The 27,807-nt window shown below is 37.6% G+C and overlaps 1 protein-coding gene across 2 annotated transcripts in view; it reads left to right on the top strand.

Moving 5' to 3' along the window:
* Positions 1-585: 585 nt before the first annotated feature.
* Positions 586-27,807, top strand: part of CFAP43 (cilia and flagella associated protein 43) — a 45,445-nt gene continuing 18,223 nt past the window's right edge. The window contains exons 1-20 of one of the 2 annotated variants that reach the window (XM_068688442.1): positions 586-705; positions 3,078-3,331; positions 4,124-4,220; positions 6,384-6,551; positions 8,080-8,230; positions 10,808-10,958; positions 12,784-12,846; positions 15,201-15,280; positions 16,021-16,152; positions 17,344-17,460; positions 18,500-18,580; positions 19,321-19,469; positions 20,463-20,566; positions 21,704-21,844; positions 23,118-23,287; positions 23,630-23,782; positions 24,213-24,343; positions 25,126-25,291; positions 25,835-25,945; positions 27,448-27,525. In XM_068688442.1, coding sequence (XP_068544543.1) covers positions 632-705; positions 3,078-3,331; positions 4,124-4,220; positions 6,384-6,551; positions 8,080-8,230; positions 10,808-10,958; positions 12,784-12,846; positions 15,201-15,280; positions 16,021-16,152; positions 17,344-17,460; positions 18,500-18,580; positions 19,321-19,469; positions 20,463-20,566; positions 21,704-21,844; positions 23,118-23,287; positions 23,630-23,782; positions 24,213-24,343; positions 25,126-25,291; positions 25,835-25,945; positions 27,448-27,525 — 2,571 coding nt within the window. In that variant the 5' untranslated portion in view covers positions 586-631. The remainder of the gene's footprint in view (positions 706-3,077; positions 3,332-4,123; positions 4,221-6,383; positions 6,552-8,079; positions 8,231-10,807; positions 10,959-12,783; positions 12,847-15,200; positions 15,281-16,020; positions 16,153-17,343; positions 17,461-18,499; positions 18,581-19,320; positions 19,470-20,462; positions 20,567-21,703; positions 21,845-23,117; positions 23,288-23,629; positions 23,783-24,212; positions 24,344-25,125; positions 25,292-25,834; positions 25,946-27,447; positions 27,526-27,807) is intronic. The other variant, XM_068688443.1, reaches the window with a different exon arrangement.

The raw sequence follows: 27,807 nt of genomic DNA, 5'->3' as shown, positions 1-27,807 counted from the left end.
ACAGCTAATTCTGCTTTTAAAGCGCTTGGGGATTCTTACTGTGCTAGTGCCAAACACCATGGATGTGCAAATCCTGGAAATCATTAAGGTCGGAAGAAACCTCCAAAATATCTGGTCCAACCATCCCCTAATGTTAATGTCACCAACTCATATCCCTAAGCACCACATCCAACCTTTCCCTTTCCAAGGACGGTGCCTCCACCACCTCCCTGGACAACCTGTCCCAATGCTGCCCCCCCCCCCAAAAAAAAAGCAGGACGGCAGCCACACACCCCCCTCTCCATATGGGACCACATCTCTCCAGCTGCCTCTGAGGCTTCACCCCCAGAACTGCCTGGGCTGCAGGGCCTCCAGAACAGAGGAACAAGGTGACAGAGGACACGCAGGGCCGTACCACCAAGGGAAATCCCAGACACTGCTGAAACAAGGGGAAACCCCCCCCCCAAAACCCCCGTGCAGTCCCCACGCTGCTCCCCTAACACCAGAAAGGAGCCCGCAGCCTGCTGGCCCTTTAAATACCGGGTACCAATGAGTTGGCCCAATCAGCCTCCTGCTTACATCCTGCGGGCAGCCCGCCTCAGCCAATCGCAGCGCCCCTTCTGGTCGCTAGGAGACGGCGTCCCGGGGCGGCATGGCGGCGGGCGAGGAGCAGGCCCCGGGGGGCGGCCGCTGCCCCTCGCCTCAGGAGGCGGCGCTGGACGTGAGGTGGGGGCGGCCGGGCCGGCCTCTCACAGCACTCTCGGCTCTTTAAATGTTTCTTCCGTGTAGTGGGAGAAATGCTTAAGTTTTCTAATTCAGTGCAAGTGTTTGAGTTGTTTCATCGACCCCCGTGGTGTGTAAGGGGCAGCTCCCCAGCTAGGGGTGCTCAACTCGTTAGTGGGCAGAAACCTACTTAAAGTTTTATTGACTTATTAAAAGGAGGATCAAGCATCGATCAGAGTATATATATATATATATATAAAAGGCACCGTCTGAAGCATTCATTGCAATGTGAAGCAGGTCCCTTGTGCAAACTGCTTTTATGTGGCAGAGCCGTGACCCAGTTTATTTTTCCTTTGGGAAAAACAAAAACAAAAACAAATTATTAAATGAAAGCATTATGCAACGCAACAGGGAAAAAAAAAAAAAAAAGTGACCTTTTAAGTGTAGAAGCACAGCCCGTTTCCATAAAACAGAAGCATTTAAGTTTGCCTTTCTTTTATGCATTCTAGATCATTGTCAGCAGTACTGGTACGTATATCAACATTAGAAGGAAGTGACAATGTTATTTTGTAGTGGGAAGGGGGAATGCTATGTTCTGTGTCTTCAGAAAAGACAGAACCTTGACAAAACTAAGTTACATATAAAGCCCTGTTTTGAATTAACTATAGCAAACATTTTTCAATGATAAAATTCGTTTTGTCATTGTACTTTGTTCCACCTACATTTCACCAGCCAGCAAAGTTTCTCACTGAAGTGCTTCCCACACTCTGTGTTTATAGGGGGCTGGAGACAAAGCGTGGAGAACACATGGGGGAACCCCGGCTAGTTCTGTGACCCATCGGTCATAGCTGATGTCAGATCAGTCTGGATCCTCTTCCTCGTAAACCTTTATCCACTGCATAAGGATAAATTGTGCAGTCAGCCCATTAATTTATCCCTGCATACATATTTTCTAGAATCTGTTTGCAGGAGTAAAACAAAAGTTGAAACTATTTCATTCCTGCGGACTCAGATCTAGCACTGCAGGAAAGCATCGAGCTGGTCCTGTGACCCTGTTCATAAAGGTCTGCTTGTGTGCCGAGGCAGGTCATACGGTTAGTGCTCATGTGAAAGGGCTGGAAGAGCACTCCTCAGCTGACATGTCTGGGCTCTGTTCCCACAACACTCAGTTCTTTTGCAACAACACATGGTCAGTGCACGCTCACTCCTCTCTGGCTGTGCTTATTCCTCTGGTGTGTAGCAGAAGAGGCCGAGTAAAAACTGCTGAGAAAGGATGACACAAGTTATTGCTGGGCATAACTACCTTAAGACTAATCATTAAAGAATGTCCCTAATTACAGCAGCCCTGAGGCTATAATATAATTTACTAGAGTACAGAAGATCAGCAGCTGAACTGCTCTTAAGACTGAGTTATGTTCATGGAAGAAGTATAAAAATGCTGCTTGCAATCGCAGAGGGCGAAGATCTTTTCCCACCACTGCTATGTGGGAGAGGAAAAAAGACAGAAAGGGCTTGAACAGAAACTAGAAGGGGCAGTGCTGATGGTAGTGTTGGACACAGGGTGCTGGTACGCTGCCAAAATGGTGCTACCACGGTACTGCCAGGCTCAGCTGTGGCTCAGACAGCTTCACTTAGTGGTTAATGCAAGTCCCCTTGATAAGGAGGTGCTGATGTTGATGTTGATAAGGAGGTGATGATGTTGATGCCCTTTCTGAAAGATAAAAAACCACTTGCAGGTGGTTAGGGTTTTGCTGGTATGTTGCAAGTTCTAAGGGTGACTCAGCTTCAGTAATTTATTTCAGTCCCTGAAGTTTTACCGTATTAAAGTACTGGTTTCTTTAAAGCAGAACAGTCCCTTTAGTTAAGTTCATACAAACTGTGCCTGTTTTTTGTTTGTTTGTTTGTTTGTTTTTCTTTTTTTAGTTTACAGCAACGAGATGAACTATGAAAGTTTACAAGAGGTTAAGCAAACATAACCGAGTCCCTAGTATGGATTGTGCTTCTGTAATTATTTCAGAATTAAGGTGTACTCTTTTACTATGACCTATGAGTATCAAAACAAAGCCTGTGAACTGGCTAACTTTATTGTTAATGAAAAGTGAAAGAAATATAAGCATCTCCAAGTTCTTGTGTCAGTCTTTTGTGCTCCATCATGGTAAGATTACCCCTGTGTTTTTGGAAACATGCATCTAGCGATGCGTGGTATTAGAGGCTGAAATTCTTGTGGTTTTGCAAATTTGGTATGAGGATGAATCTAACAAATCCAAAGCATCAGACCAGCATGCCTTTTAAGCTGTTACATTCCATTTTTCGCAGTATTTTGAGAAATGTGTGTCTGTGAGTAATGTTTTAACACAGAGTTGTTCTTTCTTAAGTTGGGTTCAGGGATTCTCGAAAAAGAACTTGGGCTTTATCAGCAATCAAACCGTCTGCTACCCTTGTGGCAATTACATCCTCTTCCTGGACATTAAAACAAAGAAGACGACAGCGCTGCAGTGTCCGACCGGCCAGGTGGGAGCCTTCGCAGTGAACACCAACAGCAAAGTGCTGGCCTTTTCAGACCGGAAGCTGAATCCCCTCATATATGTCTACAGCTTTCCAGAACTGAATAAACTGACAGAATTAAAAGGTACCGGTGTGGTAATGTTCCCTGTTGCCATTTCATTAAAACAAAGCCAGTTTCTGAAGGGTGTTTGTTTTGTTTTGTTTTGTTTTGAAACGCTTGAGAAACGGTGTGACAGGAAACTTTCTAATGCCAAGAATCGCATAAAGTATCATAAAGAACTTTTCACTGCACTACTTTCAGTGAGATTCAAGCTGGAGAGGAACAGGACAATATAAAATTTAACTGTTAGAAAGGGAAAACAAATGGAATGAAATGGAATTCATTACAGGAAAATATAGTCTGAATAACAAAGCAAGATCATATTGCACGAGGCTCCCAAGCAGACTGCTGAGATGGTCTGACACTGAGACAGAGACATCTGAGATGTGAGAGGAATTATGGCTCTTTTAGTTCAAGTTTAGAGGCTGTGATCTAATACATATTTCCCCTGTTCCATAATATTTCTCTCCTCAGTTAAGTTGTTTACCCTATCCATGTTTCAGTTTCTTTCCCCTTTAAGAGGATCATAGCAGTTCCTTACCTCATGTACGTGATTGAAATTGACTACAAAGGATTGCAGGGCACTTGGGGAAAAAACACTATGAATTTGAGATATTAGTGAAACAATTAAAAAAAAAATTCAAACAGTGATACTTAGGGAATGTTTTTGTGATCAAATTAAAACAATTTGGTGTGAAGCAAAGGAATCACAGTGTCTTTGAAGAGTGAATACAAAGAAACTGACAAGAGCACTTTGTCATAGTATACAGAAAGTCTGGGCAATTAGAGCTCACATTCTTTGTTTTCATGTTTTAGGTAATGTTCAGTTGGACTACACTGTACTTGCATTTAGTTTCACAGGCCCTTATCTAGCTGGTTACTCTTCAATCCCAGAATTTGTTCTTTCAGTATGGTAAGAGTGAAAACATTTCTTTAATACTATTTGAATTTAATTAATATTTTTCTGCGTGTGCTATTTTAACATAAATTAAATTAACAGATGGGAATGATAAACTGGTTGCCTTCATCTTTTCTTTTTTTTTTTTCCTGATGGATCATTGTCTGCAAACCTTCTGTGCCCAATTTGCTGTTTTTTTTTTTTTTTTCTCTAGCACTAGGCAGAAAGACTTGTTACTTTGTCACAGCTATCTTCTAGCTTCTTCAAAATTTTTATTTTCAGTAGTCCTCTTAATTACTAGTGCTTGATCTTAGTTCTGTCTTACAGGTGTGCTCAGTGATTACACTACCATGTGTCACTGGGTTAAATCATTACTTTCATCGCTGCAGTGAAAAGAAATACTATGTGATATGGTGGAGATGCAGAAAGTCAAAATATTTAATGGAATTTTGTTCTGTAAAAATAAAATTCTGCTCTTGCTTGCACGGCAGAAATTGTAGGAAAATACTGTATACTTTCAATGTAATTATGACCTTTATATTTCTTTTACAATGATTAAAGAAAAGTCAGAAAGAATTCACATGCTTATCATTCACAGAATAATATGCATGGTCTAATATATTTGATGCATACCCTAAAACAAAAATCCACTGTCTTGAAAGACTATTCTAGGTTATCCCTAAAATGGAAACATCTAGAAATATTTAAATGCTTTAAAGTAGTGACAATTTCCAAGGCCAAACAATGGAAACCTATTTGAATCTGCACATATTCAACTGTCAGCATCTAATTATCATTAGAACAACCCTTGATTCCAGTCAGAAAGAGTTGAATAACAAAAGATAACCAACTTACGATATTAAACTTAGAATTTATAATAACTTGAACAGAGGTAGGTGAATTTACTGTGAGATCAGGATCTTCCTTTTTGTAGTTAGATTATAATGTGCATTCATTATAGAAATTTGTACAGAGGAAAGAAATCCACGTTTAACATTAATGCAATTGCAATATGATGATTACACAATTCCTGTATTTTAAGCACGTAGTTTAGAATAAAAGGTGTAAGAGATGTTTTGGAAGTTAACTGAGAACAGAGAAAGCCTGTGGATAACTAAAAGCTGCCTTTTGTGTGTCTTATTTTATCCCCAGATCTTTATTCTTTTCTGTTTGAAGGAGAGGCTCAATTTCAGATTCCTGCTTTAGATACACATACCATAGTGCTTCAGATCTTAATAAATTACCTGCTCTAAGATCGTTGGCACTGTTAGGTATGAGATGAGAATACTGACATCTTTAGAGAGAGACATCTATGCTGGTACCTTTAAAGTCAGAATTACAGCTTATAGCTTTCTGTAATGTTAATGAGAGTTAGTGCTTATATGTGAATACTTCTCTTTTTTTTTTTGCATGCACTATCAATATTACATCATTGTCTTGCATCCTGATCAGTTCCTGAGTGGAAATTTCTTAGAAGCCAGAACAACGCAATTAAATTAAATCCATTTACAGCACTGTATGCATTTTAGTTTTCTTCATCTCAGCAGTAATGACAAATACGAGAGCTGTAAACGTTATTTAGATTGTCAGATATATTGCCAATGAAATTAAGAAACAGCTATAACCGTTTTTTCAAATTATGTTAATCAGTTTTCAGACAGCACCTAAAAATGCAAATGCATTCAAGAATTAATCTGGACACAGAAATATGTGAATTAGTGTATGAGACTATACAATAGGTTACACTAGACAAAGGTATTCCCATGTTATGTACAGCTGTACGTAACAGCCCCGTACAAATTCTGTGCTGTTCTTTGCCCAAATTAGTTAATGCAGCTGTAGCATGTGCCTGCATTCACAGCACAATTATTGTACAACCCAAGAAATTCATTGATAATCAAGGGCTGACTGAGTTTTCTCTCTTTCCTTCTGAGTTCTCAAAATTATGTTACTGTTCCTTCTTTTTGTAGCAGTACTAATTTTATGCGTGGCTAACTAACCACATCCTTTTCAGTCTCAGAACCTGTCTTGTTTGACAACATAGTTTTTAGTCAGTGGCAAAGTGTTTGTTTTCCAATTGTGATCTTGAGTGTCAGTTAGAATCACATCCACATATTTGGCTTAAATGTTTTTGACGACTTCAGTGGATTTGATTTTCTTTTATTCTCCTTAATGAAGGAACTGGCAAGACAGTATCCTCCTGTGCAGTGAGTCCCAGCCAGGCGTACCAGTGACCTCGTTAAGTTTTAATCCCATGAATTGGCAACAACTGTGTTCTGCTAATGAGAGTTCTGTTACTGTCTGGCATATTGAAAGGAATTATGATGAGCATTACCTTAAGCAAAAGTAAGTAGAACACCTTTCAAGTTTAAAAAAAATAAATCTAGAAGTATATTTTAATGACTAAGACTAGCAACCTACACTTGTTTGCAAAGAATTTAATTCAATTTAATTTGCCTAGCCATTACAATCAGTAATTGTTAAATAGCAACCAGTTTGATTCTACCTAGTTAATCAAGTGAATTGAATTTACGGTTTCATTTCTTAGCACTCTCATATCCCAGTCATGCACACCATTGAAGCTAATACTAATCGGCATTTGTGGTAGTTGTCTCTATCAAAAGCCACCCAATTGCATTAATATAGTGCCTGGACTGCTTTCCTGTTCCTGCAAGTGGTTGTTCTGAGCACTGAGTGGGAATGTGCATTGCTTTTGTGGCTATGAGACTGCTGGGTATGGCTCAATTGCTTTCTAGTAAGCATTGTTAAACAATATGCAGTTACAATCACTAATTGTACCAAAAGCAGTACCAGGTTTCTGTGTGATATCCAGCTTCTGTGGTCAATTTACAGATGTAGAGGGGGTGGCTCTGATAATACAACTCACTGAGCACAGCAAACCTAGGATTTATTTATGCTAGAAACTTTTTTGAGTCTGATATAAGAGGTGGACTAGTATGTATCGTTCAAGACAGGGATCTTGAAGTATAACATGCATGCCGTTGCAGTGGCAGCTACTCTACAATCTCCAACAGCATATTTCATCTCATTAACTATGAATATAACCAGTCTATTACCCCTGACATGGTTATACTACTAAAAGTATAGATGAGGCCTTAATCTGAGATCTGGAAGTTGAAGGTTTTCTGCCTTTTGCAAACATACTGATACTCTTTTTTTTCTTCCACTTTTCATTCCATTCGGTAGATGTTAAATCTCCACTGAGAATTATTTTATATAACATTTTTTCAAGTTCTATATAGCATAGTTTGTAAACTATAGAATCCAGAATTCCCACATTATAACAGCCACTTACACACTGATTATCAACTTAGTAACTTTCTCCAAATAAGCATTAAGCTTGAATCCTCACAGCATGTATATACAAATTAGGTGTGTGGCATTATTAATCCTGATTAATAAGGCAAGAGAAGTATAGAATAGTTGCTTGTCCAAAGCAACAAGAAAAGACAATGAGCTAGAATGTGGCTTCAGCCAGTTAGGAACATCCCTCCTTTGTAGATAAATGACTACTACTTTTCAGTGACATGGTACAGGCCATGTAGAATGATTCTCTACAGCAGTGTTGTAGGAATTGTTCAAGGCCAGGTTAGATGGGGCTTTGAGCAACCTGACCTAGTGGGAGGTGTCCCTGCCCATGGCAGTGGGACTGGAATTAGATGATCTTTAAGGTCCCTTCCAGACCAAACCATTCTATGATTCTATGAAGAGTTTTCCATTATTATTGCCAAAGTAAAGCCCATTAACCTAGTCGGTGTCTCCACATTTCAAAAACATGCTTCCCATTTTTGTATCAGCATTTACTATTTGTGATATTTCTTTTCCTCAGACAGTGTCTCTTGCTTTTTCACAGCCCTGTGAAACTCCCTTATGGACACGGGTCTCCAAATCTTCAAGAAGATTTGTTTTTCCCGGATTCTGGTAATGAAGATCCCTACCATGGCCCTATTATGCCAGTTTCAGCCATTGCTGGACTGGTAGGAGATGAAGCAGAAACATTCATGGTAGCTACTAATTTTATGTTTACTATCCAAGTCATTATGCACTGGGGGGAATTGCAAATGTGTGTCTCCTAAATTAAAGCACTCCCTTCCCAGCCTCCCAACGTGAAACATATGGCTTAGGGAAATCAGTTTCTGCACAAGTTGATCTGGATACATTTGATGTAGAAGATGCTTCTTTGAAATACTGTTTTGTTCAGATTCTTATGTTGAAAAGTATCTAACGCAGCAACTTTCAGTGAGATGAAATTACTGAGCTGGCTGAGTTCTTCAGATATCCAGATATCTTCAGACTGCAGTTGCTGTAATGAACCAACCTGTACAAAGTATTTAGTGCTGTAACTACCATTCCTCACTGACTTTATAAATTGACAGGCTGCTGCTGCAGATGTTTAAATAAATGGTTGCTATCACTGATGATTTGTATTCTATTACAAATGTACATGAGCAGTTGTCTGACTCTGGACTAAAATCTGCGTGTCAACATTTGTTCATACCTTGTAGTTATTTTCCTCTCTAACATTATAGGGTTTTGTTTGTTTGCTTTTAATTAATAAGAGACAATGTGGTGCTCCTGGGGTGGTTAATGAGGTGCTTTCAGTTTAATGCAGTGGAAACAGTATCATAGCCTGATGAAGCTCTCTTAATCCCCACAGAATTCAATAGAAGGATGTGTTTTCTTTATCACTAAGTCCAAGTCAGCTGAGGTCAATGTTTTGTTGGTATAAGCATCAAAACTGGAGAACCATTTATTTAGACTAATAAGTAGAGGAGTTATTGTCAACCTGTAGTCCGTGGTTCCTTGGAGGCAGTAGCCCACTCCTAAGGAATGTGTGATGGGCCAGTAGGAAAAGCAAGCCTGCTGCACGCACACCTCTTTGTTAGGTGTCCATGCTCTAGAACAAGATGCTGAGGCCAGGTATGTACCAGAGTGTAACCACGACGGGGCAGCAGAGTGAAAGGAATCGTAACATCCTCAAGCTATCGAACCTTCTTTTCTTGCATAATACAGATTTCGTTTTGTTTCAGTATTTCTTATAGTTGGGACTGAAGTTTTGTAAATTCACTGCAATTAACAGCCCATTTGACTCCACTTCATCACCAGTACCAATTTTATTCCACTGACTTTTTATAAAACTTTTAATGACAAGGATCCATCCTGGATTTTTTTTTTTTTCTCTGCAGAGCTGCTATTGAAAAGGGAGAGAAGTTTTTTAAAAAAAAACCTGCATTATTATTATGCACCATTGTACCAATGCACAGTTCAAGAAGCAACCTCATTTTGGATTTACATAATCTCATCCTAGGATTAGCATATTTTATCTCGTTTGCATAAAGGCAGTAATGACAAAGGAACATTATAAAAGTTGTCTTTACACAGGAAGCTTCTGATTCACAGTAGTTCATTTGCAACCTTGCCAAAGATTTGTGCTGTTCAAGCCTTGTAGAATCAGGGAAAATGCCTATATTAAATGCTTTTCTGGTGGTATAAAGTCCCAACCTGCCATAGATTTATTAGTTTGTCCTATTTGATTTATAAAGCAGTAAAGTAGCTCTGCTCACATACATTGTTCTTTGAATCTTCTTTTAAATGTCCTCACAAGGTTTTCTCATGTGTTTTTACATTTTTTCACTGAAGCCTCTTCAAGCTGATTCTTTCCATTTTTTGTATTTATATAACCCCTAGTACTGTTGTATCTGAGCAGGTCCCAGTGTTTAATAATATTTGGTGGAGAGGTACTGTTCTTCCTGTTTTATGGATGACAGATTTATGAGAATTGTTTTAGAGAGATGAAATTCAAGACACATGGGAGGTCTATGGCTGGGATATTTCTAGAACTAATTTATAAATGACAGAAAGTTTGACAGGGCTGTTTTTTCAGAACAATTTGGTTATATGATAAGAAAAGCTATTCAAACAAAGTGCGTTTTAATGCTAACATGTATGCAAGACCACATGATGAAGAAAAAAGTAAGTTATGTCTACAAAGTACAAGACTCTTCTGAAAAGCAGTTTGAACAACACTTATCAGGGTGGTGTCATAGGGGGTAACTATTTCAGTTTTGGATTCTGGTGCTATTCTGGTGTAAAAATCCCACGATCTGGGAGCTCGTTGTGTTGAATTTTATCATCATTTTATCATTAAAAATTGGAAAATTAAATGGTTATGGTGGGTCAAGATCTTTGTGAGAGTAGGGAAGATTCCAGAGGGTTTTCCAAGCTAGAAGACAAAAATGTTGGAGGATAAATCCAGAAAAAAAAATAATTATATATATATATAATTATATATATATATAATATATATATATATATATAGTACACACACCATTTTTAAAGAAAATATGATTCATTGTTTAGACAGGCTTCTGGGGAGAGATATGAGTTCTCTACCTCTATCTCCAGAAACAGGCTTTTCTGGAAGTTGTACTTGGTTCCTAAATTCCTAGCCTCAGTGAAAGGATGACTGAATGTAATAAAATCAGACTTGAGATAATGATTTTTTTATTGGCCTTAAAATGTATGCAACTATACAAATATTTGCCAGTTGCTAATTTAACTGGTTTATTTTTGTGCTGAAGCCTAGAAATGATATTAAGCCTTTGGTGCATCCTACTGCCCACTGCTGGACTGCAAACTCTGACATTTACATGGGCTGTAAAGAAGGATTTATTTTGAAAATTGATGCCGAGACACTCAGTGCTTGTGTTCTTCAACAGAAACCTCTACCAGGTAAGAAACAGCTTTGTTATGTGTTTTATTCGTATCAGGAGGAAGATGGGTAGGACAATGAAAGCTTTTGAAAGCTTTTTTTTTTTTTTTTATTTCTTTTCTTCTATTGTGTAACTCATAGAAGATGTAAAGCTATATAGTAAAGCCATATGTACAATGTTGTTCTTTTATTAGTATGGTAAACATTTTAGAATGTCTGTTGAACTTCTAAGTGGGTTTCTTTAGCACCCTTTAAAAAGCATTCATTTTTCTAAGGCAAGAAAAAAAAAATCTCTAGCTACATGAAAACTGTTAAATAAAATGAGAACAGTTCCAGGAACCTTTATCTTATTAACAGCCCTCTTAGATTAACATAAAACTATTACTATACCAGCTATACACAGTCCATTTACTGCTGGTTAGGTACCAATAATTTATTTGATTTTGCATGAAACGTTAGATTGTCCTCATTTGGAATGTTAGCTAATGATAGAACAGATCTTTGAAGACTCAGGTGTATCATGATAACAATTAACAGCACAACTGAATTGAATATAATGCTGCTTAGTATAATTCCTTAAGGTCAGCTGTTACATAATCAATTTTCTAATGACAAGTCTGTAAGGACTATCAGGCTTTATTGCAGAAAGTATGAAGCACAGAGAGTGAGCAGAAGATGCCTCTGGCTTAAAACAAAGCAGTCTACATTTAAGTTTTTCTAGAACGCTCAGCATATGTCCCTCAGATTGATTGCAACCTACTACGGGAATTTGTCTCCCCCCATATATATTCCAATCTGTCTGTTTTCATGGAGACCTCTGGCATGCTGGTGAATAAAGTTTTCTGGCAACAGCTGCACATTCCATGTCTTTTTTTTTGGGAACCCTGAGGTCTCACTCCTGCTCCCCACCGTGTGCTGCCCATCTAGGCCTGTTCTGAGGGTTTCTAAGCTGGAGGACAGTTAGAGGTGGGCAGCATAAACTGTTCTGGCAATGGCAACCTGCACCCTGTCATCCTTTGCAGGGATGGAAGGTGTCAGTCCTAGTGCACACATGAAGTTCACTGATTCAGTGAACTGGTGGTAAGAGGAGTAGTGGAACATGCTTCTCCCCAGCACTAAAAGGGGGTAATATGTTGTTGTAAACCAGCATAGAGCTGTTCCGCTAATAAAGACTGAGAGTTAATGGACAGGCTGACAATAATCTTGATTTCTTCTTTTGCTGTTTAAAATATTGGTTTTTTTAATCAGCAGCAAGCATCCCTGACTTTCCCAAAGTACTGTATGTCTGTTCAGTTTTGATAGTTAACACAAAAATGGAAGGCTGCTCCTTAAAAAATAAATAAAAAATCCAGCTGTGTTCCTCTGCTTTTGAAATTATCAGATCTATAGGCATACCAAATCAAGAGTTGGAACAGGAAAAGCTGAGGTGTGACTAGAAGTGTTTTTGCCTGTTCAGTAAAAGAAACAAAAATGTTTGCTAGGCTTTTACTTGGCCTGTTCTTTGAGTCCTGTCCTAAAGCTGTAACAGATTTGTTGGTAACCGTATTGAAGCTTCTACTTAATTTAAATTATTTAAATTTAAATCTGTCTCTATTTAGAACAGTACTCAAGTGCATGTCCAACCTTAAGCATGTGCTGTATTCCCACTTCCTTTTACAGCTGCCAGCTGAACTACAGAAAGATTGTGCCTGCCCAGTTACCCAAAGCCTTATCCCAATGATGGATATTGGGAAAGAATGTACATTTTTGATTCAGTATACCAATTCCAGTCTTTTTTGCAGTAGACTGACTTTTAGTGCAACATTGACATATAAACAAGGCTGATGTTATTTTTCTTTTGTGCAGAACACATGCGTAAAGTATCGGACGTGGTGGCCTATGTTCGTAGAGAAGTATGGAAAAAAAAAGGTATTTCCATGTTCAAATCACAGCTAAGAGTAATAATACATGAGTATAGCTGGAAGCCACTGGTTAGAAGAACTCAGATAACCCTGGCCTCTGTAAGACAGATGAATGGCAATCTTTTTTACATGTACCTGATAAATAACTGATCGGTTTTGTGCTGATAGACAGTCAAATGAATAGCCTCAAGAGAAACAGTGGCAGTGAAATAATATCTGTTCTTTCTAATTTAAATTGGAGTAAGTGATGCTAGAGTAGGTTCTCTTCTGCTTAGTTTTACTAACATTTTTTTAGAGCTGCAGTGACTTGTAATTTAGTTGAGTTAGGATTTAGGGGTTGTTTCCAACACTTTGTTTTGGGTTCCAAAGTGCAAAAAAGATATTCATGTTATGGAGGACATGTCATGGAGGAGGTTCAGCACAAGGCCACAAAGATGATTGCAGTTTGAATACTTGACATGGAAAGATGGGCTGAGAGAACTGTTTCATAGAATCATAGAATCATAGAATATCCTGAGTTGGAAGGGACCCTTAAGGATCATCAAGTCCAACTCTTGACACCGCACAGGTCTACCCAAAAGTTCAGACCATGTGACTAAATGCACAGTCCAATCTCTTCTTAAATTCAGACAGGCTCGGTGCAGTGACCACTTCCCTGGGGAGCCTGTTCCAGTGTGCAACCATCCTCTCTGTGAAGAACTTCCTCCTGATGTCAAGCCTAAACTTCCCCTGCCTCAGCTTAACCCCATTCCCGCGGGTCCTGTTGCTGGTGTTAATGGAGAAAAAGTCTCCTGCCTCTCGACACCCCCTTACGAGGAAGTTGTAGACTGCAATGAGGTCTCCCCTCAGCCTCCTCTTCTCCAGGCTGAACAGGCCCAGTGCCCTCAGCCGTTCCTCGTACGTCTTCCCCTCTAGGCCTTTCACCATCTTCGTAGCCCTCCTCTGGACACTCTCCAACAGTTTCATGTCCTTTTTATACTGTGGTGCCCAGAACTGCACACAGTACTCGAGGTGAGGCCTCACCAGCGCAGAGTAGAGCGGGACAATCACCTCCCTCGACCTACTAGCGATGCCGTGCTTGATGCACCCCAGGACACGGTTGGCCCTCCTGGCTGCCAGGGCACACTGCTGGCTCATATTCAACTTGCTGTCTACCACGACCCCCAGATCCCTCTCTTCTAGGCTGCTCTCCAGCGTCTCATCGCCCAGTCTGTACGTGCAGCCAGGGTTTCCCCGTCCCAGGTGCAGGACCCGGCACTTGCTCTTATTGAACTTCATGTGGTTGGTGATCGCCCAGCTCTCCAACCTATCCAGATCCCTCTGCAAGGCCTTTCCACCCTCATTCGAGTCCACAACTCCTCCAAGTTTGGTGTCATCAGCAAACTTGCTCAAAATACCTTCTATTCCTACATCCAGATCGTTTATAAAAATATTGAAAAGTACCGGTCCTAAAATGGAGCCTTGAGGGACCCCACTGGTGACCGCCCGCCAGCCTGACACAGCCCCATTCACCATAACCCTTTGGGCCCTGCCCGTTAGCCAATTGCTCACCCATCGTATGATGTTTTTATTTAGCTGTATGCTGGACATTTTGTCCAGTAGGATCCTATGGGAAACCGTGTCAAAAGCCTTGCTGAAGTCCAAAAAAATCACATCAGCTGGTTTCCCTTGGTCCACCAAGGGAAACCAGCTGATTGTTTGTTTGTTTAGCCTGAAGGAAAAGGGATATCTTACTATTGTTTTAGCCACCTAATGAAAGGTAACAGAGAGGATGGAACCAAACAGGAAAAGGATACAGTTTGCATCAGCACAAATTCTGGGTAAATAATAAGAAAAAAAAATCATAGTGAATACATTGGGACAGGTTGCCCGAAGAAGCTATGGAATATTTATTGTTGGGGATATTCAGACTGGGTATCAGCTGTATATGACCCTGATATGACTCTGGACAATGGGATTCAGCTTTGAAGTTGGGTCTAAATTTGAGTTGGCCCTTTGCTGAGCAGAAAGGAGGGTGGATCAGGGGATTTCTAGAGTCCCTTCCAACATAAATGGCTGTTATGATTCTGTTACTGACAAACTTAGTATATTGACCTTTGTAGCTATTTAGCAGCATTTACACAATCAAACTATTTCTCAGATCAGTTTGTAGTTCATCAGACCACAGTAGTATTGTCACTTCAAATTATGTATACCAGCCTGCTCCTGTATCACCAAAGCCAAAAGTCCAAAGAATATGCCATAGAATCATAGCCCATAGATCTTCTTGCTCTCAAATAGTAAATTCTCCCAGACTTGAAGTCGAGACACATTGTTGAAATAAGTTAAATTTGATATTTTATGTCGGTCTTGTGCTCTCAGGTGGCAAACCAAGGGATCTGCAAAGAACAGTTGTATTTGCCATGGCATTTTGTAACGAGGGACTGTACACAGCTGGAAATGTAAGGCATCCTTCATGGTCTTAACTTATTCATGCTGCGTGAAAATCAAAGAGTATTTAAATTGAATACATTTGCAGAGTTCACTACAAAGACAGGAGCTAGGAAAAAAAAAAAAAGGAGGGTTTCAGAGATATAACAGTCCTCTGGCATTGTGTATATTTTCCTATTTTCCTTGTTAAGAATTGAGACAAGAAATTGGAAGGGAGCAGTGGGAAGAGATTCCGTTTTTGTAGTCAAAGAAGCGACAAAAGAGGATAATACTATTTTTAACAAAAGACAGGGAGATTCTAGAGGAACAGAAAAGAAAGATGAACTTGAAACATGAAAGTAGAGAAAATGGCCAAGAGAACTGCAAAATTGTTTTGTGCAAAATCTGCCTCATTGTTTAACCTGAATGCATGATGGTACACTACTGGTTAAGAGCGGAACAAATTCTGACACTTAAAAAAAAATAAAAATAAATAAATATATATATATATATGAACTACTAAATATTAACTGATGAGTCTGTTGTTATCAAACGTGCTGTTACTGAGGAACACCTGAATTTTTCAATATAATTATTATCCAAGGTAAGAGTCCTCTGGATGTAGACAGACTAAGAGCAAATCAGACTACTAGTTATGGTATAAAGTTGAAAACTGTTACTTTAGAGGTTTTCAGATGTTCTTGCTGATAAGTTTGGCAGAGTGGGCTAGGATGCATGACCTAGACCTGATGATTTGCACTTTTCTGCACAGGAGGGCATTTTATTCTTTTATCACATCAGAGGTCTTCAGTATGAGATGAAAATCTGCGCTGACATTATAGAGCCTATATCCAGCCTCCTGTTCTCTCCTGATTACACGATACTTCTGCTTGTTACTGATCAGGTATAGCATTTGAGAGAATAGCATCATGTAATGAGATGTTTAGATGTAGAGCTTAGTGATATGGTGTAGTGGAGGACTTGTTAGTGTTAGGTCAGAGGTTGGACTCGATGATCTTGAGGTCTCTTCCAACCTAGAAATTCTGTGATTCTGTGATGTTCCTGTGATCCTGTATGTGCATGCCGATGCTGCTAATGTGAAATGTCCATAACGTAATTCTATAAGCCAACAGATGTATCCCAGCAGTGAACTTGGTCCATGTGGTGTTTTTAACACAAGATTGGAAACTTGTATTGACGCATGGAGAAATCATTTTCTACAGATGGTTGATTATAAAGAATAGTTGTTTCCTAATTTCCCAATAAAAACAATTGTTTAGAATATGGATTCAGGGTCTCCAGTGTGTCCAGGCCATGTGGGACCTACCACGCATGAGCTCTAGGCTTAACATATGCCTGCCCAGTAAGAAAAATGTAACTTGGGTACATCAGACCTACTGTGGCTATGTAGTAGAGTTATTCTGCACATTCATGTTGAATTCCTCTGGCAATCCAATCCAAGATTCTTCTTTGACCAGCTTGATGTCCAGATATCTTATGCAAGGGAGCCAAATTCTCAAATTACAGCCTTTTTTCCACACCTTTGATCATTTAAATTGGCATTCCTAAGGTTCTTTGGGATGGGGGGAGGTTTCAATGGCAATGCCATGGTAAGTTTGGTTACACTCTCTCTGATTCAATTTTTCTTTTGTAAAATGAGTAGAGCCATTCTAAATTATTTCTCAATATCAATTATGAATTGCTTCTAAGAGACTCTGAGATCTTTAGATAAAAGCATCTCTTAAAGCATTGTTTATGATTTGCATTCCGTGCAAATCATATTTATTGATTCTTGGAGTAAGATGAAATAGGATGTTTTTAAATAGTTTTATTGAAGTAATTTTGAGAAGACAAAAAATGTGACTAGCTGGATCAGGATCACTATCAAGTGAACTAACCTGATGTTTAGCTAGTGTACGTTAATATAATCTGCTAAATTCAGCTGAACTCTACTGGGCACTTTCATTTCAGTATCAAATAAAAACCTTTAAAGAGTGAAGCTCAGAAAAATTGGTATTTTTTTGCTGAAGTATTTGAATGCTTTTAATGAAAAGTTTGATAGCCCAGTGACGGATTATTTCTTTTTATTTGTCAGGGGACAATCTATACTTACAAACCTGCCCACAAAGGAGAAGCTGTCAAACTCCTGGATGCAAGCAGCAGTTGTTTTCTGGCAGCTGATTTTCTTCCTCCAGAGAACAAGTACTGTGTGGTATGAAATGATGTTATCTTTATACGTAAGAGTGGCTTTTTTCAGGTAACTGATATGTTGCTAAGGCACAAAACCAACAGTCTTACTGGGACTCATGATGTTTGTTACGGTAGTATAACTACTTGTTAAAGGATGTAAATGGCATTAATTCAGGTATGGCTTACAGAAAGGTCAGAACTTGCTTTAGAATACAGGGTGGATAATTCACAGGTGGCTAAAGTGTCATACTGGTTTTGCTGTCAATTTGTATGACTCACAAGCATTCATGAACAGAACTATGTGAATAAAGTTCAGAGAACAGATATTGGAACAAGGAGTTCCTACTGGTATTTGCAGTCCTCCGCACAAATTGGAAGAGAGATGCCTCTGTCATGGGTCCAGGGAGAAAGAGGGCCTTACTCATGGCTCTGTTCATTCTGAGAAACTCCTTGCTTTTGTTCAATATCTTTGACCTCCTACAAGACACACATTTTAACCAGCAAATCTGATTTGTCCCCAGGCCATGAATTCTTCAAGTAGGAACCTTGGGGTCTTAATTAACTTTGCTGAATCTGTTTCTTTGTTCTTAGCATGGGAACGATAAATTTTACTTCAGAGTAAGTAACATGAGGGTTGATTGGTCTCTAGCCATACTTTACTGTGGAATTATAAAATTGTCTGAGCATAAGAAAATGAAGCAAAATTATGATATGCATCATTCTTCATGTGCGAAAGCAAAGACCTCTCCTTAAGCACTTATTTTTGCAAAGAAAATTCTAAGCAGTTTTTTTTTATTGTTGGACAAATGCTAATATTGATCAAGTTTATGTTTTACCCTTGTCTCATCTTGCTTAAAGACCATTCCTGTAGTTGCAGCAATTCACAAAAACTATTAAATGTTTTCTTTAACTTTGCACTTACAGCAAAAGCGAGATCATTCCAAGCAAAAACCTTGATCTGATACACTCAGTTGACTGTATATTCCATAGAATAGCTACTAGCTACTTGCAGACTACTTGGTTATTCCACCTTCATCTGACTATGTTTTTCTTTGTTTAAGTCTGTAACAATTTCAGGTGAAGTACAAGTTTGGCTCCTGGAAGATGGGACTTCTCTTAGCAAGACAGACCTTAATATTGAGGTACACATAACTGGGAGTTCATGTAGTGACTGATACTTGAAGTCTTCATCTATTTTTTTTTCAATTTGTGACATTTGTTTAATTCAAATTTGTGAATTTGATTAAATTGGACAGTTTTGAGGAAAGCTAAGTAGTGTCTTTAAAGAACAAATGAAAGACTTTAAAAAGACTCTCTTTTGGAGTGATTTCTTGACCTAATCACAAAGTTAACTCAGAAAGCAGAAAGGCATTTCATCCTAATGTCCTAGTGACATGTCTTTAAGCATTTATTTAAAAAAAAAAAAAAAATATCTAAATCTGTATGATATTACTTTATTAAATTTGTATTTTCAATGAGTATCAGAACTGACAGGAAATGTTTCAAGTGTATAAAAACTGAAAGCCTTGACTGATCTGAAAAACAAGTTTTAGGAATTGAGTTGATAAAGTATTTACAACTGTTAATGCTTTGTTGTGATTGAAGATGCATTTAAGTCCTGAAAAATCCTGTCTTTTTTTCCAGAGGAACAGAGAATTATTTTTTGACAGGTAGATACGGAGCATAAGAAAAAATGCTTATGATGTCTATTAAAATCCTTTATTTGTAAAAAAAAGAAAATAGATTTTTAGATTGGGTTTTGGTTTTCTTCTCCGAATTTTAGAGACTTGTAAATGGTGAAAGAAATTGCATACTAACATATAGCATAATGTCATATAAAATGATATGGAGCTGTTGAGTAACTTCTATATTTCTTAACTAGGCAACTGCTATGGCTTGCTGTCCCTCCTCAAACAGTGTTGCTGTAGGGACCAAAAGTGGTCAAATATACTTCATTGATGTTACCGACGTTGAAGCTCCACGGGTTGTTCACATAATTTTTCTTTCCACATTTCCAGTACTATCTTTGCAGTAAGTATGCAGTAACAGAGGCAGGAATAGTATTGATTTGTCGCTTGAATAATGCAGTTAGTTGAAGAAAAAAATTGAAGTTTTTATTCTAAAAATGTCAAAGTAAAGTATTTTAACTGTTTCAGTTGTTTTTTTTTTTTTTCTTTTTTTTTTTCTGTATTGCTTGCAAGAGTAGTACCAGGATTTAGATGAGAAAAATATAATAAGGTTGAATTTTTATGAAAAATGAATGGAACGCTAAGGATACTGATGTATAGGATCCTTCCTGACAGATAACTTAGAGAGTTATTTGTCACAGAATATAAATTCAAGGTCTTATGAAGCTAAATTTAAGCCTTTGGGTCATCCCTTCTTATATGGTGGATCTTTTTGTTACAGTTATTAACAGTTCATTTGCTAACAGTGCTAGAATTTACCAATCCTTCTATAAATAGCTCTTGTGATCTGAAAGGATTACTTCTTTATTTTTCAATAATAATAAAAAAGAGAGTATTTTACTTCTATCTTAAAAATAAATGGATTTTGAACTGCTAAATATTAATGTAAATCTGCCTGTTACTTCAAGAGTCAGATGGGATCTCTTGTCATAATTACCTAAGATAAAACATTAAAAATAGATATGGAAAGGAACTTATTTAAAGTGAAATCAATGCAAAGACATGTCTATTCAAAAATATAAGAATATGCTTAGTAGTTTTATTTAAAATAATTTAACTTCAAAGGAAGCTGTTAAAATAGATTGCTATGGAATGACATCAACTCTAGATTGCCAACCCACTCAATTAGAAATTACACTTAAAGCACTAGGATTTATATCAGGCTCTGACACTGTAAACCTACAAGTTGAAATTTCAATTGCATTTATGCCCTTAAGGTAGTCAGCAGAGTTATGAAACTGTGAATAAAAGTTGACCTTTTTATTGACTGCACTGAATGGTTTTTAGAATTTAATATTCAAAATCTGTATTTTACTTGGATTTTTATTTTACCTAGTTATGACCAGAGTGGCCAGTTCCTCATCACTAGAGCTACAGAAGAACATATCTTTGTTCTAGATGCTCGGCCTTCAAAATTATTCCAGGTTCTTGGATATACAGGTAGTATTTGTAGCAACATAAATGACATCATGTTTTCATTATTTGTTATATTTTATATTTACTTTTTAAAGTATATTACTTAGTCATCAGACTAAGTCACCATTCTTCATTCTATGTAGGTTTTAGGAGGAGCAACCGTAAAAATATTTTTCCCATCCATTTCCCCAAAAAATCATGTCCTGAACAATATCATCACCCTATAATTTTAGTTTGCCACTGCACAAATACGACTTTTCTGCCAGGACATGTTTAAGTCTCAGGGAAGAGACTGGATCAGTTGACCAGCTGGTCAAAAGTCCAGCACAGAAATAACAGCGGTGGCAAAGAACTTAATATCTCTGTGGCCCACCATGTGAGGACTCATACTAATGATCTATAGGTCATGACACGTGAGTGCAATCTCCTGTTACAAATGCCCACCCCAGTCTTCTTTAATATGGGTGGAAGTGTCAGGTTTGGTGATTTTTACTGAAGAGTAAAAGATGATGGAATTTTAAGTCACAAAAAAATTCTTCTAAAATTTGTAAATCTGCTTGTAGTCTCAATTCCAATCAGGTTATAATTCTGTGCATATAGATTGTCATCTTTATATATAAAGTCTAAGTATTTTAAGTACATATACATATAAAGTGTAAGTATTAAGTATAAAGGGCATTATTTTATAATTTTAATAGTTTTGATTTCCCGGATAATACTTGGATATTCGATATGTTAAGCCATATAGAGAATTACATCTCCTTAGATAATCTTCAGAATTTGCCTGATCATGTTCTCCTTGTCTGACTGACTTCTTAGAACAGGGCCTTTCTGTGCTTTATCTGGTTGTTATCAGCAGACTGTCTCAAAGTTGCTAAAATTCAAGCTAGGTGTCAACTCAGATTTGAATGTTTAATATAACAAAAACACTGTTGGTGCTCAGCATTCTCAGTGCCCATTGCCTGAAGCTGAAGTTGTGTGGATTCAACACTTCTGAAGTCAGGTTGTGGCTTGCCTGACACTTTAATGGAAATTCAAATAGTATAGTTGTGCTGAGATGTGTTCGGAACTGAGATCTCCATTTTGTTTCACGTGGTATCACAGTACAAATGTTACCATAAATCGGTAAGAATTTATATTGGTGTTCCTTATCTGCTTTAGTGTTGGCAGATGAAGTGCTGGGTCTCTCTGTAGTTTCTGACTTCGAGAACAACTTAGTTGAAGTAATGGTACTTCTTAATGTAGCAGAGGTCCAGCGAGCGAGGCTGGAAATCTTTTGTCTGCCTTCAGCACTCACCGAAGGTAAGAACTGAAATACACACTTCATAAGGTTTTCCTAAGACAACAACATATTCTTGCCATTCCTTACGCAAAATACTAACAGTCTTAACTTCTTTCTTTCTTCATCTCATCTGTATGTTCTCCTGGGATACCATTTCTCATATGGCTGCCTGTAGACTTAGTCAGCTGAATCATTTCAGCAGAAATATTGTGATGCTGTGAAACCCAAGGAAGGAAAAAGAGAAGTAATTCACATGCAGAGTCACAAAGGCTAATTGCAACTGGTGTCCTCACCATACAGCCAGTGCAGGACAGACTTGGTTATGAGTGACACCTGCACTTCCAGTTTTATGTCTCTTCCAGCCAAGAATTTCCAGTCAAGCAATACAGTTTGAGGTTTCAGTGATATCTTCTGTATGTCACATTACAGAAAAATCATAGAATGGCTCAGGTTGGAAGGGACCTTAAAGATCATCTGGTTCTAACCCCCAGAAAGGTAGCTTATGTTCATTATTAACATCATTCTATTTTTGTATCATTTTATATTATACGCAAATGGTGACGAGCAAAGCCTTTGTTGGAGAAAAATAAAACTAAGTAAACCAAGTGTCAGATTTGCTTGTTATTTACATATATTTTTTAAAGGCCCTACAATTTATAAACTTTCTAAAACATAATTTTAAATTAAGTTAGTATTTTCTCTAAATATCCAGTAATGTTGGATTACTTTTTGCCCAATTATAGACAATTATGTTGAAGCTTGATTTTGAAAGATGCTAAGGATCTAGAGTTCTTGCATAAGTCTTAATTTTAAGTGTCTCTTCTTGAAAGCTCAAATTAAACAACCAAAATGAATAAAATGCCCTTCTGAAGATATGCACATAAGTGCTTTAACCAATACCACCCAGGCTGTGTATACTTCATGGCAGAGAAATCTAAATGTGATTTAGATGAAAGCAATGATGCCATGATCCTCCCTGCAAACTAATTTGCACTCCTCATATAATACCCAAGAAAGTCAGGTACATTGGTGTAGATAAATTTTCTCATCACTCTGGCTATACTACTTCTAGTGCTTACTCAGAGCTAGGAGAGCTCTCACTGTTTCACTGCAGTGTTGCTATATTGGCACAACCCACAGAGTTACTGTTAGAGCTACGAATCTTAACTCCCTTGAAAACTCAGATCATGCTCACTCTTTGAGATTGTTTGGTTTCAATAACTGATAGGTGGAGCACCTACATTAGTGGTGGGGATTTCTCTCCCTACCTATTTTTTTTTCCAATTTTTTTAGATAATGAAAAGTTTGTTAATGAACAAGGAATGCTAAATGCTAGTGCCATTAAAAAGGAGCAATATGATCTGGATTACCCTTTGAGCTCAGCGGTCAGACTGAAGGATAACACAGTGTATGGCTACTGCACCTGTGCACGTGTCATCTGTAAATACAATCTCTCTGAACAGGTAATTCCCTGAAACTTATATTTTGGGTGGTAGTGAAGTACCAGCCAACATTTCTATAGATAAGTGAATACTGAAGGATATTTTCTAAAAAAAAAATCCTCTCTGCACTAAAATTGTCTACTCCATTCCCAAATGTTAATTTTCAGTGTACTACTACTGCTCAGAAACCTGGCAAAAGAAATCTCCTTGTTCTTTTACAGAGAAAGTCAAATACTGGTTCTTAAAACTCATGTAGTTTGTGGACATGTGATTAACAACCCACAAATCTATTGTTAGTCGCCTTAAAATCGTATAGATATTTCCATCAACTCAACTGCTTTTAACATTTCATTTGCTTGGCAGAATATTTTGGAAGATCCACCAGTATTGTTATCAGAAAAGAGGACTCCTAGCAATCAGTTTGGATCAGGATTCCTCTGCTTATCACCCAACAGCCGATGGCTAGCATCAGCAGCAAAAGATGGTGTTTTGTTCATCTATCACACTTCTACTATGGTAGGCAGGTGTTCAGGCACAGGCTTTGTTCGGTTTACACCTGAAAGAGCTGTATGTGCTACTGTATTTCACTGCAAGCTTTTATTCACTTAAATATAGGATGTTCCTGAAAAATTTTTGTTAAACATGAATTGACATAACATTATACAGTACAATTCTTTTTATAATGAATGTGAATGTGATCACATTATACTACTTACTTTCTTTTCCAGTAAATCTTCAGGTAGATAATTTTACTTCTCTGTCTCCTACAAAATCTATATACTAGAAAATTGCTCCTATCTGTGGTCAAAAACTATGACCTCTAGTCTTTTATATACTTTATATCGATATTTTGGATAGATCTTTCTCTAAAAATAAAGCAGCATAATTTACAGACATCGTCTGTTAGTAAAATATATTTGCTGAACTGTTTCTGTGACTTTTCTAGGAAATACTTGCTCAAAAGCATTGCCACTCATATCAAGGAGGGGGAATCAGATCCGCAGTATTTTCACTGGATGGCAAATTCATCCTCCTTAATGGTGAAACCGATGGTGCCCTGGTGTGTCTGAAATGGAAGTATGTGTAAAGTGGCAGAACAATATTGATGGTGTCAGTTCTTGGATCCTGACAGACTAATTTTTGCATCTACTTGTGATTCTAGACTTCCTCTTGATTAGTCTCAAAGTAAGGAGGAGAATTTGATGCAGCTGGGCAATAAAATCACTCCTTTCATCTGTTGAGGTGGTCTCCCTAGCTCATGAAAAAGGTTCCCACCAGCCTTGTAGGGAATGAATTGTACCTTGGGTGTGGTTTACAGATCAAGATCAGAGTGTCTTCTGAGAAGTATTACAGATAATGGGCTTCTTGCTACTTTCAAATAAACCGCCTGAGAGGGGCTCTTTGGGTTTATGTGAGTAGGAATTTGAGATATCTGTCAAGATACTGTTTCAACTCAGTTAGTAGGAGACATCACAGTTTTTCAAGGGGATTTAACTGTGGCTATAGAGAGCTCTTAGATACAAAGAGTAAGAGACACTTGAAACTACAACTTTTCTGTGGTATAACAAATGTTCAGGTTGATGCAGAGATTAAAGATCTCTTCAGAGCAATATTTATAATATGGGTAATCCATCTTTCAAAATTTCTCATTCTGTGTAAACTTCATTTAATTCTAGATATATTCATATCTAGATGTATTCAAACAATATATTCTAGATATATTCAAACAATATTGAAACATATATAAAAAAAATGAATAGGCATGTTTAAAAAACTTAATGGAAATGTTATAGAGGATATTTAAAACTTCAATTTTTATAATACACAACAAATGCATCAGTGTCCTTTCTATTTACTAGGAAAATAAAGGAAACTGAAGCTAAGGAAGCTGCTTTTCATTGGCAATCTCTTCTTACTGTACTGAACAAGTCTATTTCAAATGAAAATGCTGTGTTAAAATGTATGGCAGAATGGCACTTTGACCCAGAATCCACATCGGAATCACTTTCAGAAAAGGAATCTAAGGTATTTTCTTTCTTCTTGTGGGGAAAAAAAAGTTTGATCATTATCCTAAGATTACAGATAAGAGCTGTCTTCAAAAAAAAAATCCTTTTGTGAAAGTAGAACACCCCTTGTATGTGGACTATGATAATTATTCATTTGTGGAATAGCATTATCAAGGAAATTGAATAGTTTTTGGGAAGATGACATATCTTTGATTTTTACTTGTTTGTTTTTTTCTCTCCTTATATGAAGTTATTCGCAATTTGATGTTACTGATAAATATTGTGAGTTACTAGTTACATGTTTTTCTGTTGAAATCAAGCAAAGCAGTGATTACAGAGGTCAGTACACTCATCCCATTACAGTCAAAAGTCTTTGCAGAACAGCAAAGCTTTGCTGGGTCAAACCTGGGGAATCATTAGGGAATAAAAATATTTTAACACTTTCTGGAATTTGGTGGTGGTAGTACTGCTTCTAATATGAGTCCGTCTTTAAAATTTTATTTCGGGTTCTCTTTCATTCCCTGTAAGTACTTAAGATGAATGCTTATGTCCTTACCTTCAGGAGGCACCAGCTCAGTCGTCTAATGTAGAGGTGACAGAAGATGAAAACTCCACCAGTTTGCCTTCAGACAGCACCAGTGAAATGACCTGGCTGGGTCAGAAAATAAAGAAGGTATTTTTGTAGAATAAGTACAAACCAAGGCCAAAGTTCACAAGAGTCAATAGTCATTAGAGGTGTCAAATTATATACAATAAATGAATGCAGTTTTAAGGCATTGTGATGTAGGCTTTTAGAAATGCTAGGTCAAACTTTTAAATACATCAGGGCAGGAACCTAGCACAACAGGAGCTGTAAAGACCAAAGGACCACTTCTACACAAGGAATAAACTCAGTAAATGTGCCAGACAAGCTGGTTTCCTGCAGAAACTTATGAAGACATTTTTCTACTAAATGTGTCAAAAAGTTGCACAGAAGATCAGTACAAGTAACAAGGCAGGTGCTTTCTTCTTCTCAAGGGCCACAGTTAACAAACTACAGCAGTGTTAAATTGATAGTCAACTACATGACATTAACTGAAGGGGGGAAAAAAAAAACAAAACAAAACAAAACAAAAAAAAACACTTTTGGGGTTTATTTCAGGTTAAGGTTGAGGTGAGTATGTTATGCAACCACTTTGACATAAGCCAGAGCACTGTATTTTGTCCAGCTGTTGGGGTCGAATGATGGCAAAATAATTGTCTTTTACAAAGTACCATTGCTTTCTGTATCTCAGAAAGTATCTAAGTAATGACAGTCCAAATTATGATACAGTTTCACAAGTAAATGGAGTGAATCTAAGACATACTTCCAATGAAAGTGTGGAATCTTTTCCATCCCTCTCCCAGACATATATTCCTGTTTCTTCTTTCACACAGGCACTCATACTTTGAGTGTCTGCATTGGATTTTTTTTTGGCAAATCCACATGACTGTGCATCCACATAACTGCCATGTGAATATTAGTGTCATCTTAGGTACAGGTGATAAGAAGCAAAGGTCGAAGTGTAGCAATGTGGTTCCAGGTTGAGTTAAACTGCTTATTAATGTTTTAGGAGATTTGCACCTGACTTTTAGAGGATATAGTCCATGTAATGTCAGAATCACATTCCCTTTCCATGCAATCAATAGCTATCATCTTACCTTAAGCTGTACGTTTATTTTAGAAAGAAAATTCCAGAGGTGGAGAGCAATTGTAAATTTTTTACAGCAAGGCTGTAGCAGCAAAGAATAATATTTCACTCTTTGAAAATCAGTAACAGATACTAGTTTACTTCCTTTTTTAAATATCCCACCAAAAATGCTTAGTGCCAATGACAGATCTAAGGAAATATATGGCACCTAACAAATCCTGTGAGTGTGCTTTACCCAGTTCAATTTGTTTGAGATTCATTTAATTTGTGATTACTTCTTTCTTTAATATTTTCTTTCTTTTAAGTTCTGTTGATGTAACCTGCTTGTACAATTTTTTCTCCTGAACAATTCTGAGAATCATCCTTCTGAATTAGCATTATGTCTGTTTGTTATCTCCCTTTGGAGTTTTGCTTTCTGTACAGATAACGTTCCTTTAGATTATTCCAGTCTTTTTTCTCTTCCTGTCTATTTTTGTCTTTCAACAATATATTTGTTGTATGTCAGGTCATGAGAGAAGAGACTGAGAGGTTTGCTGACCAGAAGAAAGAACTTCAAATGGGAATTAAGAAGCTGCGTAAAACTGTGAGTTTCTTTCAATAATAATGTCTTGACTGACTTCCCAGCTTCTTTTTTTTTTTTTTTTTTTTTTTTTTTTTTTTTTGAAGGGGCATTTCCTTTATGGCTACCAGCTCTAGACCTCTGTTAGAGTTTTGTCATAAACTCTGGGCAGATGGGTAATAAAGAGACATGCTTCTTCAGGTGCTATACTCTGAATCTCTCAGGAGCTACTGTCTGGTTCTCAGTTTCCTTTGTTCCAAAGAAATATTTTGTACCAACTTTATTCCTTGACCAATCTATCTCCTC

The sequence above is a fragment of the Anas acuta genome, chromosome 7 (assembly GCF_963932015.1).
Source record: "Anas acuta chromosome 7, bAnaAcu1.1, whole genome shotgun sequence".
Lineage (NCBI taxonomy): Eukaryota > Metazoa > Chordata > Aves > Anseriformes > Anatidae > Anas > Anas acuta.
This window is presented reverse-complemented; position numbering and strand designations above follow the sequence as displayed.